This window comes from Sceloporus occidentalis, unplaced genomic scaffold (genome assembly GCF_023333645.1).
Source record: "Sceloporus occidentalis isolate IW3139 unplaced genomic scaffold, rSceOcc1.0.p SCAF_46, whole genome shotgun sequence".
Classification (NCBI taxonomy): domain Eukaryota; kingdom Metazoa; phylum Chordata; class Lepidosauria; order Squamata; family Phrynosomatidae; genus Sceloporus; species Sceloporus occidentalis.
The window spans coordinates 4,115,553-4,132,182 of NW_028317026.1; the positions used below are offsets into that span (position 1 = coordinate 4,115,553).

At 41.9% G+C, this 16,630-nt stretch overlaps 1 protein-coding gene and 1 non-coding gene across 2 annotated transcripts in view; both read right to left on the bottom strand.

The window, feature by feature from the left end:
- Positions 1 to 271: 271 nt before the first annotated feature.
- The window catches only part of LOC149289351 (arylsulfatase J-like), a 29,153-nt gene continuing 12,794 nt past the window's right edge, over positions 272 to 16,630 (bottom strand). Inside the window, exon 2 of the mRNA XM_089490738.1 lies at positions 272 to 1,661. Coding sequence (XP_089346864.1) covers positions 272 to 1,661 — 1,390 coding nt within the window. The remainder of the gene's footprint in view (positions 1,662 to 16,630) is intronic.
- On the bottom strand, positions 7,101 to 7,230 carry LOC149289352 (small nucleolar RNA SNORA35). Its single transcript, XR_016277367.1, has one exon. It is a non-coding gene; the product is annotated as a small nucleolar RNA SNORA35 (small nucleolar RNA).

The window sequence follows — 16,630 nt, forward strand, 5'->3', positions numbered from 1 at the left end:
TTCAGATGACCATTAATGTACCCCAAAAACATATTTAGCACAAACCCTTAAAAACAATAGCAAGGCTCTAAAGATAACGAAGATAGGAAACATATTAATGGATGCCAAACATGGTCTTTTCTTGTTTCACATCCTCTTAAAAGACATGAATACATGTTATAACTAAACAAAACAGGAAATACAAAAATCTAATACAGCATTCTCAGAATGATATCAAAAACATGCCCAATTCTGAACATGGTATAGCACAATTCTGACACAGGAGTATCCTCTATGACTCAATTGGTGATGGGTGGCAGCCAGAGAACTGTTGCTTTCTATGTTTTGGTTTCTTCTTTGATTTGTCTTTCTTTGATTTTGTTTTGTTTCCTTTCTTTTTCTTGTTATTGTCTTTATACCATGGGCCCCACACTCCACCATTAAGCTTTGGGTTGCTTCTTGGATCCCTTGGAGGGTATCTTACTGGAACTGCAGTTTTATTGTACTGTGCAAGTCTCCTTAGTAGCTGCTTTACAATATCCGGGAATTTGTCTGACAGATCATTTCTTTCATATGGATCAGCTGTTATATTGAAAAGCCATACAGATTTTCCACTTGACACAGTCACCCGCTCATTATGCCAGCGGCTGGGTCCAATACTGCTAAAACTCTGTGGAGGAATCCAGTCTCCATTGCCTGGATTTCCTGTTAGTAACTTCCATTCTTTCATCCTGATTGCTGACTGAATAGCTGTATTCCAAATACCAAAACCAGCTGCCCAAGACCCATTTCGTGCTTTGGTATACATGGGATCAATATTGTGCAAGATGTCCACTCTTGGAGAAGGTTTTCCTTCACTTATGGTCTCCCATATGTCATAACCATCCAATTGGATTGATTCATCAATTTCTCCCTCTGCCAAGGTGACTAATGTCGGAAACCAGTCTGTTATATGTATCAGTTCCCTGCACACATAGCCCTTGTTTTTCAAAAAGGGACTATGCACAAAGCCAACGGCACGTATTCCACCTTCCCAGTATGTGCCTTTGCTTCCACGTAAAGGCCAGTTGTTACCTCCAGCCATTGGCTGCCCACCATTATCTGATGAATATATAATTAAACTATTCTCATAAAAGCCATACTTTTTGAGAGCAAGAGTTACATTGTTAACAGCATCATCCAAACATGACAACATGGCAGCATATCTCCTTCTGTTTTCATTGGGTATGGACCTGTAATGTTCTAAATAATTTCCAGGAGCTTGTAAGGGTGAATGGACAGCTTGATAAGCAATATAAAGGAATATTGGCCTTTTAGGATTGTGTTTCGCTAATATTTTTTGTACTCTTTGGGTATACATTTCTGTTGAATAAATACCGTGGTCATGCTCCCAAGCTGCCTTATTATTTTCATACAAGTCATAGCCACAAATTCCAGGGCTGTCACACTTGTAATGATTGTAGTAATCTCCACTTCCCAGAAGTGAGCCAAAGAAAGAATCAAACCCTCTCTGTGTAGGCATGCATTCTTTCCGGTAAAATCCTAGATGCCATTTTCCAACCATGTGCGTTGAGTACCCAACTTTCTTGAGCTTCTGAGGTAGAGTCAGATTGTCTAATGGTAAGCAATTAGGCTGAGAAGGACGTATGATGGAATGCTGAAGGCCTGTGTGTATCTGATACCTGAATAATAGAGAAAAAAGGCAAAGTGTTAATATTAATAACTCATTTAATCCGGTATACTCTGGATTGTTACAAATATCATACTATAGGTCACCAAAAATTGAACATGAAAAAAACTCAGAGTTTAATTAAGAAAATAAACCAGTGATTTATGTGTATAATGATCATCCAGATATTGCAAAATTCCTTTAATTACCAGAAGAGTAAGCTGCTTTTAAACATAATCATTTTTTGAAGGCTAGATTAAAAGGCACCACATACAAATGATAAAAAAATGCCTTTTGCGACAATATAAAGCTTGTGTAAGGACATTTGAAGCCACTTGTGGCATCCATATTTACATGATCCCATCACATGTGACACCATTCGATTTACAAGAATCTCCCAGGTCAGCAGAAATAGTTTCTCATACAGTAGAAGACCATGAGTATTTAAATACTTACATGAAGAATAGAGATACATTATAATGCAATATTTATGCAAACTTTTACCACAGTTATTACATATATATATTCCTTACAATTCCAGGACGATGTGTAGCGAGTCTAGGACGATGTATGGTAAAGGGTGCCCTTTAAAATTTAAATCACTCCCTTGTTTACCATAGTGTCACGAACAAGTGAGAAACCTTTGTGCTATGTTTATCTATTCATTCTATTATCTATTATTCTATTTCCATTTTGTTTATGTCCGTTTCTCAGTAACCTTTAGCTACTGTACCATCAATATCAAATTTGGCTGTGTATTCATTACAACCTGCTATGTGCTGTCTGTATTATGATTTAATGCATATGTCATTTCTATGTACAGCTGTTAATGCTGCTGGTGTCGACAGGCAACCAGTGGATCCTGGAGAATCCACTTCTAGGGGTGTGTGATTGCCCTGTCACTAGACTCTATCATCCAGACTGCACATTGTATTGTAAATATTAAGTGACTGAATGCAGCCTTCATTTATTCCGCTACATTGCACTTTCATTTATAGGGCAGCAGTGGGAGACTTCTGAACACAGAGAGTCCTGTCCACACGCGCATACACACATTTTCTTTGCAATGAAATGGTGAACAACAACAGTAAAAACAATTAGATTGTCGTTCCTGGGCATTTATATGTGCAATGAAAGAGCCTTTTGTGCTCTCTTGTTTGACACAGCTTGGGGCACGTTTGTGCTAATTTCTGCCCAGAGAGTGTGTCCTTCTCCACAGAAAGAAGTGTGTCTGTAACACCTTGCATCAGGAAAGTGGCCTATTTTTGATAAACCATGTCGATAGACAGTATATATATATGTACTCTATTTATTTAAAGTGTGATAATAAATACTGGTAAAATTGCTTACATATTTAAAAGTCATTTAAAGACATTGCAGAGTTTGTTTTAACATTTGTTTTTTGGTAAATTTGGTGATTTGGATGAAGCCCTCAAATCTTCTCCCTTCTCTTCTCTCTTCAGTCTTCAATCTCTGTCTGAATTTCCGTGGACATAACCTGGCGGGAACTTCCACCAAAATGGCAGCGCTTTGCAGTGACGTCCTCTGACCGATCCTCCAATAGAGGAAGAGGACATCACCAAAAGCACAGTAATTTTGCTCTAATGTGAACTGAGTTACCGCTGGGTTATGTCCGCTAATGTGGATGAAGACAGAAGATAAAAGATAGAAGATGAAGAAGATGCAGAAGTGGTCAGCAGAAGCAGAAGTGGTCGGCAGATAAGTAGTGAAACATTTACAGAGAGTGAACAAAAATGAGAGAGTGAGTGTGTGAGGGAACGAGGGAAAGTGAATGTGGGCATTGAGCAACAAATTTTGTTCCTGAATTAAAAATGTGACCGAACCGCATGGGCAGGGAACAAAATTTATTACTTGAAAACAAATTGGCTAAAGACGAACCAAAAAAAAATAGTTTTTGGCCCATTTGCAATTAGAATTCCACTTTCTCATATTGAAAAGACACATTTCCTAAGAGGGAGAGCAAGTTGCCCACAATCTTCTGACACTCAGAAATGTCTCGTTTTAGACATTAACTAATCAATTGATTGTAATTCTGATTTTAGTGACTCTATAATGTTAATATTAGTGGTGGAAACAACTGGAACACTATAGTATGCCATTGCAAAATAATGTTGGAACACACATGGGCTATGTGACTGTTTTTTAGCTCTGAATATACGATTCAGATAATTGCTTTGGGGCCTGGTGAGAGTTTCTTCTTGTCCAATATGATGAATACTTAGCAACAGCATGGGATTTTTCCTTTTCTACAACACCAACACAGCAATAGCACACACCACGGGAATTCCCATAAACCTTCATCAAAAAACATAGCACACATACTGCAATACACAAAAGAGATTCCCACTATGCCTTAGCATGTATATTAATGTCTGTGTCTTCTAAGAGATATATGAATACCAAATGCCAGGGTAGCTACAATCGGATTAAGCTTCACATTCCTAATTAATGTCTGCTTAAAATAAACACAGCAGAGGACTTTCATTTTCGGTTGATAATGAAACACTCAGAGGAAATCATGGTCTACAAGTGAATACATTATTGATGCCATCAGAGATATACAAGATGTAGCTATATAATTAACCAAAAACAAAGTAGGTTTTGTTGTTAAAAATTCTCTCTTTGTCATAATGATAAGTTCACAAGTAGAGTAGAAAATACAGAGTGACAAGAAAAACATTGTTATAAGCAATATTCTAAGAACAAAATCTATATTTCATTGTAATAAAATACATTGTTAAGCCTAGGACTAAATCGTTGTTGTTGGGGGATTGATTTACAAAGTGGTACGAGTTTTTTGAAGCCCCTAAGCAATACACTTTATTGGAGCCCCATCTTTAATGCAAGTAATACTATAAAAAAATAATTCTGCTTTTAATAAAGAACACAATAGGTATAGGTTTCCCCTAAGACCAAATGTTGCCCTTATATGCCTTAATTTGCTTAATTTGCTACAATAGTGTAGAGTGACAACATTCTATATTTAGGACTTACATATAAAGTGAGTGTGGCTTTAGTATAGGTGTGGATTTAGTGGGGTAAGCTTTCAATGTTCATGTTAACCAAATGTACAATCTATCTCATGGTAAACTCCTAGTGCATACTATGAATTGGCCATTCGAGTTTAAGGGACACATTCAAGTTAATATGGGATACAATGCATCTTCCTAACACTGGGGGGGTGCTGGTCCATGAGGGTATACACTGTATACACTGTCACATTTCTGCTTTCAGGCAGAAGGTGTAGACACCCAGAAGGAGGCAGTCCAAAAGCAAAAGTCAATAATCAGTCCAGGTCAAAGGCAGGCAGCACAGGATCACAAAGGGTTAACAAGCCAAGGTGAAAGAGTAGGAGATAATCAGGATATCCTAACAAAAAGGTCAAAAAAGCCTGGAGGTTAAGTGAGGTGAAGGAGTTTAAAGTAGGACAATCATGTAACAAACCAAAGGTAAAAAGCAGAGAAGTCAAACAGAGTTGAGCGGATTCAAGTGGGGTAACCAGTTGTACCAAGAAGTCGTTAACTGCATGTGGACAGGTACGACATACATAAGCAAAGTAGTGAGGGTTAGCAAGGTTTAAATAAGGCAGCAATTAACCAGCTTCTCCCAGTCATTGATTCCTACAGGCCTGGTGTCAGGCTCTAGCAGGACTGGTTGGGCCCAGCAGGAGGACAGGTACAAAAGACAAAGTCCAAGAAGGAAATCCGAATCATGGCAGGCAGTGAAGGTGCAACAATGGGAAACGGGCCAGGTCAGGATAGGAGAGAAACACGAAGTCGAGAAAACAATGCCAAGGTCAGGTGCCGGGAGGTCAATCAAATAGCAAGGGCTGAATATGCAATGGAACGGGTCAGAGCAGGGCTAAGAGAACCAGAGAGCTCAATAATTAAGCACAGACTGAAGGGTATGCAGGGTTTTCCTGCCCTCACCTGTGAGGTTATGCAATCCCCCTAAGGGATTACCAGCCTCTCTCTCCGCCTCCCCTATCTCCACCAATGGGATGGGGTCCAAGGAAGGCCAGGACACTCCCTCCCGCTGTCCCCACCATGGGGGTATGTGTGGGTCGCGACGGAGCGTGGCGCACGGCGGACGCCCCAGGTAAGAGGTGAGGGGAAGGACCTGGGGCCTGACACCTGGTATATCCATTTCCATCCATGGGAATGTTCCTTGGACTGATTGGATACACCCCTCAGTAGCTGTAGCCCATTTACTCTACGTAGACTTATGTAATCTAGGTCAGGATGCGGCCTATACTGCCTCTGTATTACGGGACCCAGTGTACCATCTTCTCTTCTATGACTGCACCACTGATCATGGTGTGACTTGCACGCGAAGCCAGAGATTCAGCCTACCACGCAACTGCCTCGACGGAGCAACAAGACAATTTCAATATGCTGCCATAGAGAATGGATTTTTTTGTGTAATTTCATCCACTTTATTATCTTATAACTTAAAAATAAGGATTGATAACTTTGCCAATCATTACTGGATGGCCCTAAAAAGGTTCCCCAGAGATGTTTACTGTCCACCCTAATGACACACAAAAGGGTGTTTAGATGGACCTCATCCTCCTACCAGGGGACTACCTCATGGGGCACGTGTGACTTCCATTTCTGTAAACATGTAACTATAGATCAAAGTAATTATTATTCACTAAAGAAAAGTACCAAACTCAATATCAAGACCTCCTAGTATATAAGTGCATCCCACATAGAATTCTGGAGCACTTTCGTCATTTAGGGGTTGTCAAATTCAATATTTTTACTCATTTCCGAAGTCTCTCGTATTCCCCTGAAAAGCAACTAGGAGAAAGATAATTTTTATTGAATTACTGTGGCCACTTTTATTTGAAAAATCTTTTATTCATCATAAAAAACTACTGAAAAAACCTGCTAAATAGATTCTACTATTTGTCCCGAGTTTAGAAATACCCAATGTTTTTATGTTTTTTTGCTTTCTTCTACACGTTATGGGGCAATAAGTACAAGTAGAGTTTTGCTAATTCAAAACCATTTTTCTCTGAATCTGGTAATTCTGTCTCTATGTGGTATTTGGGGCATCTTTGAAGCCAGCAAATTAAATTTACCCCACCAAACCATATATTTTTGAAAACTAGACACCCCAGGGTATTTTAGATGCTGATAGTTTAACCCTTTCCATGCACAAATCCTACCACCAACCCTTGTCAAAGTTTGTGATAGTAATTGTTTTTGGGTTTTTTTTCACATACTTTGTACTTCAGGTGTGAAATTACAGCTCCTGGTATATGCTGCTGTCACACAACACCCCGATATGTGTTCAGCAACATCTCCTGAGTACATTGATACCCCACATGCATGGGTTTGTCAGATTGTTTGGGGGCAAAAGGGCCACATTTGGAACATGAGCAATTCAAATTCAGTAGGAATTTTACATCTGGGTAAAGAAAAATGCTTGCACGCAACTATCAGTAGGGACAGGTTACAAGAAAGCCTGGCCTATCTCCAAGAAGGGATTTGATCTAGCACCTTAAGTGGTCCCTCATGCCATGGAATGGACACAGGGTTCACTTGACAGTGCAAATAAAAACGCTTAAAAATGGAGGAGCAAATAAAAGCTAAAAAACTGTAAATGTAACAAAAAATTAAAAAAAATAAAATACAAAAATGGAGCAGGAACAAAAAAAAATTAAAAATGGGAAACTGTGTGATACAGCTTGAAGCAGTCACCGACACAGAGTGCAGGTTTTCCAGGGCAATCTGGACAGTAAAATGTAGTATCCTTTCTTTGCCCCCTGCTGTAGCATACCCTGCATCTCTTTTGGGGATTCTGCTTCTTTGCTGTAGGGGGGATTTTAAAAATAAAATGGGTAGCCCCAATTCTGTTGGTTCCCATCACTACTTGGGGACCAGGTGCATCACGGTACAAGATACCTGAAATTACTTCGAGCTGAAACTGCAAAAAAGACAGCTTCAGCCCAGTGTCTGCTTTTTTGTGCAGCAAAAAAGCGTTATAGGTTGCAATTTGCATTAGATAAATTGCAACCTTCTTGTACCAGGCCTTTGTCTTCCTCATAATGAGGTAGGGCTGTAGGAGTTGATCTGACAGATCAACTCCACCCATGTGCTTGTTATAGGCCCTGATGCACACTGGCTTTGTAGTGACCCCAGCTCTGCCACGGACAGAAACCTCCACGGTTCTTTCATCGTGGATGGTGCTCAGCATGCACACCTCTTTTCTGTCCCTGAACTTCAATGCCAAAAGCTCCTCTTGGCGTAGAGCTGAGGTCTCCCCTTTCCTAGCCGGGTTCGTACCAGGTGTTGTGGGAAACCCAAGCGGTTCTTTTTTATAGTACCGCAAGCTACCGTATCGAAACAATACAGCAGCTTGAACAAAGGGACGCTTGTATAGAAGTTATCTACATACAAGTGGTAGCCTTTGTTCATAAGGGGGAATATTAGGTCCCAAAAAATCTTGGCACTGGTGCCCAGATGGTCTGGGCAACCTGGAGGGTCAAGGTAGCTATCCTTACCCTCGTATACCTGGAAGGCATGAGTATATCCTGTCTCGCTCTCGCAGAGCTTATACACCTTCACTCCATACCTAGAGCGCTTGGAAGGAATATACTGCTTGAATCCCAACCTTCCTTTATATTTCATCAGGGATTCATCCACGCAGATATCCCTTCCAGGTGTATAAACCTCTGGAAACCTGGCAGCGAGATGGGTAATCAGGGGGCGGATTTTGTAGAGCCTATCAAACTGGGGGTCCTCCTTAGGGGGGCACAGGCTGTTGTCGCTAAAGTGCATGAAACGAAGAATCATTTCATACCTTTGCCTAGTTATAGTTTGGGCATCAATGGGGGTACTAAAGATGGGGCTGGTGCTCCAGTAGGAGCGGATGGAGGGCTTTTTTATAATGCCCATTAACATTGTGAGTGCCCAGAATTTAAGAAATTCTGGCACGTCAATGGGAGTCCATGGCTGTTTTGCCCAAAAAGAATTAGGGCTAGCAGCACGGTGCTGCTGGGCATAAATGTTTGTTTGTGTGACAATGTCTCCCAAGACATCGTCTCCCAAAAAAACCTGCACAAATTGCAGTGGAGTGAATCCTGTAACATCAATATTGATGCCAGGAATTCCAGAAAAAGGAGGGATAGCTGGCTTGTACCTATTAGGCGCTACCCATGCCTCTGGTGCACTGCCACGACTACGTGTAGCAGGCGTCCTAACAGCCACAGATACATCACTAGATGTATCTGTGAACTGACCAACGTCAAAATCTGACGCTGTATCAGTGGCCTCAGAATCTGTGGCCAAAAAGGCATACGCCTCCTCAGCCGTATACCGCTGCATGGTAACAATTGCAGCAAAAATAGTGGGGAAGGAAAGGGTTAATGGCTATAATAAAAACAAAAAAAAACACTAAAAAAGTAAAAAAAATATGTAAAAAAAAAAACAACCCAAAAACAATTGCCACTATGCAAGATCACTGTTTATGCAGTGATCAATGGCAATGAAGGGGTTAATATTATATGGGTGGCTCTTATAAGAGCCTTTGGATCAATATATATATATTTTTTTATTAGAGAATACCTGAAATACCAGAAAACACACCGATCTGTCTCTCTCCCTCACTAGAAACAAGTGAAGGAGGGAGGCAGATCCAATACTGATCAAAGGCAATGTTTAGAAAACATTGCCTTTGATTTAGCAAATCATGATCACTCTTATGAGTGATCTGACCACTAGGGGTGTTATTCACTGGATGTCAATGACATCCAGCAACAACCCCCCCCCGATGATGACAGCAGGCTCCGCCCCGCGGCTTGATGGGCGCCGCCATCTTGAAACACCGCGTGTGTTTCGAAGACGCCGGCACCGGGAAGGTAAGTTGAGCATTTAGGAAGCGATCGCGAGTCGCTTCCTTTGCTAAACAGGTCTTGCAAAGATGCTTCGATACTGAGGCATCTTAGCAACACCAGCTAAGCAAAGGAAGCGACTCGCGATCGCTTCCTAAACCCGTTTTTCGGCGGCGGGCGCCGCCATGTTTGAAAGACGTGCAGTCTTTCAAACATGTTTTTTTATTTGCTCCTAGGAGCGATCGGGGGGGGCCGGGAATGTTTTTTTTGGTGTTGCTCAATGCCTCAATGTCGAGGCATTAGAGCAACACCGTTTGAGTGAAAAAATCGATCACGGATCGATTTTTTCACCCGTTTAAAGACGTGCCGGTCCTGGCACGTCAATTGTCATAATCGTCACGATTTTCGGTGACGTGCCCGGACCGGCAATTGTCATCAAGGGGTTAAAATATGTCCCAGGGAAATATGTTGTTTGTTTACAAACTGCACTACTGGCAGTTTGCAAAACATGGTAAGGGTCCCTGGGGCGGAGCATCTGGAAGAGCAGGGTGGGCCAGTGCTCCAACAGCACTAATTGCTGTTTTGATCCAGTCCAAAGCCTGTATTCTGGACAGGAGCTCCACAGGTGTGGACTAAGTAACAGCTCACCTGTGGCTGATTAATTAGCAGGCAGAAGGTTAAAGGGTTTGAGCCTGATTCAGAGGGGGAGACCAGTGTTATTTCAGCTGGGAGAGCTGATGAACTGAGGAGTGGGTTCTCTCTTAAAACCGTTTTGATGATAACTTGTGACTAGAAGGTGAATGTTTGGAGCTGTTTTTTACTAAGCAAGTGCTCAAACAAAGACTGTTATCCTGTGCTACTTATAAACTGCTGCTGTTTATTCCTTTAAAATAAACATTGAAGCTGAGCTGGATGTGTCCTGGACTTCATTTACCCTAGAAGACTGTGGTTACAGCCAAGATCCTTGACAAAAATCCCAAGGAAAAGGGAGGCCTGTCACAATGTATATATTGTGTATGTATATATATATACCGTATTGGCTCGAATATAGGCCGCACTTTCCCCCCCCACTTTAAGTCTTTAAAGTGGGGGTGCGGCCTATATTCGGGGTCTAGCGCCCGACGCCCGGGACATGCAGTTCCGGGCGCCGGGCAGGCAGCAGGGGTAGGATACAAATCCTCCGCAGCGGTGCAGGGGACCCGTATCCTACTCTCTTATACGCTCAGACAGCCTCCCCGCCGGCACTTTCAATGGGGGGAGTGCCGGCACGGGAGGTTGTCTAAGCGCATCGCGCAGATGTTCACCGGCAGCGGCGATGTGTGTAAACAGTCCCCGCTGCCGGCACATCTGCATGATGTGCTTTAACAATCTCCCTTGCCGGGAATTCCCACGGGGGGAGTCCCGGCAAGGGAGATTGATAAAGCACATCGTGCAGACGTGCCGGCAGCGAGAGGTTGTTAACGCTTGCATCGCCGCAGCCGGTGAGCGTCTGCGCGATGTACGCTAACAATCTTCCTTGCCGGCACTTCCCACGGCGGAAGTGCCAGCACCGGAAGTTGAATACGCGTACTGCGTAGCTGTCCCCCACCGGCCCTGCAAGACCCCGGGGAGTCTGCACCGATAAGTCTAAGGGGGGGGGACCTCTTGGGGGCAGAGTGGCAGCATATCTCAGGGGGGGGGATAGAGTGGCAGCATATCTGGGGGGGGCACATCTCGGGGGCAGAGTGCATATCTCAGGGGGGATAGAGTGGCAACATATCTCAGGGGGCAGAGTGGCAGCATGTCTGGGGAGGGCAGAGTGGCAGCATATCTCGCGGGGGCAGAGTGGCAGCATATCTGTTCCACTAAGTGTTTTGTTTTTTTTTAAGAAACTTTTTTCTTTAAAAAAGCACCTAACTTTTAGGGTGCGGCCTATATTCGGGTGCGGCCTATATCCGAGCCAATACGGTATATATAAAAAGAAGTAATATTATTCTATTACCAACAAAATGTAGCCAAGGTGTAAAAAGTGACATCATAATGTGTCCTATATTATCTGGCCAGACCAGTGCATAACTTCATGGGCTATTAGGTTTCCTGGTAGCGAAAATATGGTATGACCGTTAATTTAATGTGCTCATTCACTTTGCCATTAGGTAGAATATTCCATTAGGGTAATCTTGGGTACAGCACAATCTGTTTAAAGCAAAAGCTGATGTGCTCAGCAAGAAACATTTACTGTTGGAGAACTTGGCTGCACTAATCTCCTACTAGTGACAAATTAACCAATACATGTCGAAAAATGCTGGAGTTTTTATTAATCCGTCAATTTGGCGATCAGGTTGAGCCAGTAGGAGGAAACATAGTCTTCCAGTGTATGTGATTGCAAGCATAAACTATAATAATATTTAGCCTGTGTTTCACCACCATTTACAACCTTATACATAAAGGACTGCCATGCTAGCAGTTTTATGGAAACTGAAAACAGACAATGAAACGTGTATATAAATAATAAACAATAAATTTTGTTTTTGTACAATATATAAATCAAGCAATTGTGCCAATGTTAGTTACTTTAATCACGGTGAATACAATTCTATATAACAACTGTTTGATTCTTATATATTTTTATGCAGAATACGTAATCATTAAATAGACACTTGAGCCATCATATGAACTTTAATGCATATGATTGCTTAGATTCCACTTTAAATTAATGTTTTCTCCCCCTTGCAGAATCATCGAGAGGTTCATCAGAATGCCTCTGCTCTCTTTTCCCATACCCTTGCTGCTTGGCTCGCTGGACATTCAAACTCACCCTTTGCTTGCCACTGTGCATCTTCTTATTGCCAGCCATCTCTAGCATGAGCTGAGTTCTAATAAGTCTAATAAGAACCCCTGCATACATGCATAAAAAGTGCTATCGTTGATTTCAATTGCTTTCTTCAAGTAGCCAAAACTGGCATTAAAATTGGACAAAGGAAGGGCTGCTCTGTACCCCTGGAGCTTCTTCTAAATGAGGGTGTGTTTCTTTTTTCAGTTAATAACTGCACACTAAAGTAGTTACCGAGTACTTTAATATACATCCTTCATTAGTGGAGCTGCATGCTATCATTTTAATTTTACAAATCTGGTTACTGCATAGACTCTTTTTAAATTCCTCCTTTTCTGGGTTCCAACACAACTGTTTAGCCCTGTTTAAAATGTTCACAACACTAGTTTTGAATATTTTATAAGTTATCATTTTAGAAACACAGGGGAAGCAGTCAGTTTGTTGCTTAGCAACAAATCTAAAAGTAGAAACTTTTACTTAACTGAAAAAACCTGTCAGATATTGTGGAATCATTTTATTTTTCTTTTGTTAAAATTGGTTTGCTGACTCTATGCCAATGGTAATTAATAATGGAGGACGGGAAAGTATAAATGTTCTCATTAGAATAAACTTTCTCTATTGTCCTAGTGAGTATATTTTTGGTGCCGAACAAGCCTGCCAAGGTGTATATGAACTATGATGTCACAGGGAGAAGCTAGTAGAGGAGAATGAGTTTAATGAGAACCCAACTAATGGATAGAACCACTTTAAGACACTTGAGGACCCTGAGAATAATACCGTATTTGCTCGATTATAAGATGACCCTGATTATAAGACGACCCCCCAAATCTGAATATTCATTTAGGAAAAAAAGAAAAAGCCTGAATATAAGACGACCCTATAGGAAAAAAGTTTTACCAGTAAATGTTAATTCATCTAAACTATTTTTTTTAATAAAAGCTATGATTGAGAAAAATATTTTGGTTTTATTTCCTTCTATTTTCCAACCTGCCCACCCAGTTATGCACATCTGCCCCAGAAATGCCTTATACCCCCCGGTGCGGGGAACTCTGATCTCTGACAGCCGGGGAAGGTCTGCGCGATGGACGCAGATGTTAGAAGAAAGCTTATGTGATCGTAAATATTATTCCTGACAAAGACATAAGAAAGCAGGGAATGTCTAGTCAATGATATATGGACGAGTTTCCGCCAACACGTCTACTCTAAGTTGTTCTATATATATATATGTGCAAAGGGTCAAGTCTAGGCCATTCTTAATTATGCAGCTTAAAGAGGTGTAACTTGCTTGAAAAGTAACCAATCAGAAAGAAGCATGCTATTAGAAGTAGATAAGATGCTATATAAACCAAGTAATCTTAATGTGTAATTAGACAACGCTTCGACTTTTGTGTGTTGTGTGCCTTGTCTCGATTATGCGCATGATCTAATTAAAGGAAACTCTTTCTGAGGAGAATTCGACCATTATTTCAACCAACAGCAGACAACCCCCGCTACAAGCCACACCTCCTTCCGGCTGCAGCGTAAGTTGGCTACGCAAATCGCGTAGAGCTCTACACGCTGCCCCGGGTGCACACCGGGGACTCAGAAGCACCAGTAAGTGGGGCGGGGGGGGGGTGGAGACAGGAGGATCCAGGTCCCCTGCAGCAGTCGTCTCATAGTCAGACCTATTTGAGGTCTGATTATAAGACGACCCCGATTATAAGACGAGGGGTATTTTTCAGAGCATTGTCTTATAATCGAGCAAATACGGTAATTTATATCAAATCTCTCATCTGGTGGGACAACATTTTGAATTCATTGGATTATTATTATTATTTTCAATAGGAGACAGAATAGTCCATGAATTAGCATCATACAATAATATTTATCCCCAAAACATTCAAGTGCTGTCTTCTGAGTCACATGAAGAGTAGGGGGGGGGATTAGATGTTTCATCCTTACAAAGTAGGAAAAGTGAAACTGCTGTCCAATTGAATGTTTCTACTTTTTATATTATTTCCCCCAAATATCATTTTAAATATGATCTTCATTTTGTTTACAAAATATGCCATCTTCCATTTGGTCATACATAATGCAAGCCAAAAGTCTGGTTTACATACTATTTTTCTCTAACACCGGAGCTGTGGTTATGCCCCACCTAATGTAGGGCCTGGCCACTGTAGGGCAGTGCTAACCATGTGCCTGTTGTGACATTGGGCAGGACTGTTTTCAAGTAGCACAGGGAGTGCAGGGAAGCAAAAGAAGACAAAGGTTGAACAGCCAATAAAGCACACTTTGTGACCTAAAGCCCTCCAACTCTTCCATAATAGTGTCTGTCTCATTAATCCAGAGCTCACAGCCAGCACAGTTTATAATGATGTTGGAGCAGCTCAGGCTTCTATAAATCAAGTAAATCTATTAAAGAATGGAGTGCTCAGGGCCTCCTATCCCTCTGGGGCCTTGAAGCCATTCTCCTATGTGCCCCGTGGTTAATCTGGCCTTTCCCCACCACTCACTATTCTGATCTGTGATTCTCCTGCCCAAACCAGGCACATAGCTCACAAGTGACACAGAACAAAAGTCTTGAAGCCACTGGCTAGTTATGGGTTCTAGTTATGGGCCATACCGGCAGACAGCAAAGTATTTGGGGGAAAGGCTTTTCAGTCAAGGGAATAAGGAGCATGTGCAGATGTAGAATGGCAGCATTGCCATGATTAGGCATGGTCACCCCCTCCCCCCCATTCACCTGACATTGAACTTGTCTAGTCTGCCTTGTGCGTGATCAGGTTCTGGACAGAATATTCACTCACTTTTCTGTTAAGCAATATGAAGATAATAAAATGTATGTAACAAAGGACTGAGAGCAATGCTGCTTCCTTAGGTCTAATTACAAATGACTATTTAGTAATTTGTTAAGTTGCTTAAGATAGCGTTTGCAGCTGATGAGTAGAACGTCAAATGCTAATCATCGTTTTCAAATAGTTTTTAATAGAAAGCAAATTTGGAATGCATAATGCATGCATTTACTCATAGGCAAACAAAAACCATGAATGACCCCAAAATCTCTAGATAATAAACTTCATTTCCATATGGCTTTTTTTATTAACTGCATGTAAAGCAACTTTCACTGTGGCTGGTTGACAGAAAAATGTTTATGGCTCTCTGTCTGCTTGCACTACTCTCAGGGATTCTTCTAAGTAAGTTTCATTTTCAGTGCAGTACACTAATTTGCAGTGCTTTTTTAAATTAGTAATTTAAATAAAAAGAGATGGTTGGTGCCACAAAGGAGGGCAACAGGCAAACCAACCATATTCATACCACTGGTTCCAGACTCAAGGTTCCAAACCCTATACTTGTGTGGTCACTTCAGCTGGCAATGATCTATTTTGGCCTACAGGTCTAGGGGGCAGTAATCGTGCTATAAAACATCACCATTTGGGTTATGTTCCCCATGCTGTGGGGCTGCTCAATGAGCCAGATACAAAAAAATGCCATCTTCATCTTAAAAACATTACCTGTATTTGTCTCTTCCTAACACAAGATGCCACTAAGGCTCATGTCCATGCTCTCACTATCTCCCGTCTTGACTATTGTAACTCTGTCTTAGCTGGTCTCCCTCAATGCTGCTGCTAGACTTATCCTCCTCACCCACTGCTTAACTAACACCGATCCCCTCTATTCACCGACAGAGGGTGTTTCGGAAAGTCAAATTGTTATGTTATATATTACTTGATATGTCCTGTTTACCTATTGTACAGCATTGTGGAGTATGATTACGCTATATCAAACAATAAATAATAATTTACATTATGTATGAGCCTGACACATCTGCAGTAAGGATGGTGGCCGTGGAGGGAGGAGCAGTGGCGTCGGCAGGGGGGGCAGAGGAGGCCATGGCCCCCCCTACATGATGCTGTGCCCCACCTTGTGTCCCACAATTGAAACGTTTTATTTTTTCGCAGCTGCGAGGGAGGAGAGAGAACGACTCCAAGCGGTCGCTCAGGAATAAATTTTTAGCAACCGTTCCCTGCACCTCACTCTCCTCCACAAGGCCTCCGCTTTGGTCGCGGTGCTGGCACTTCATGCTGAGCACTGGAATATGACGTCATATCCGGCGCTTAGCAGTGAAGCAGCTTGCACCGCGGCAGAGGCCTTGCGCTCCCACTGCAGGACTTCTGTAGCATAAGTCAACTACAAAGGGGGAGAGGGTAGATAGAGAGAAAATAGGGGAGATGGGGTAGATAATGAGAAAGGGGTTAGAGGGATAGATAATGAGAAAAGGGGGAGGGGGATGGATAGTGAGAAAAGGAGGGAGAGGGAGTAGATAGAA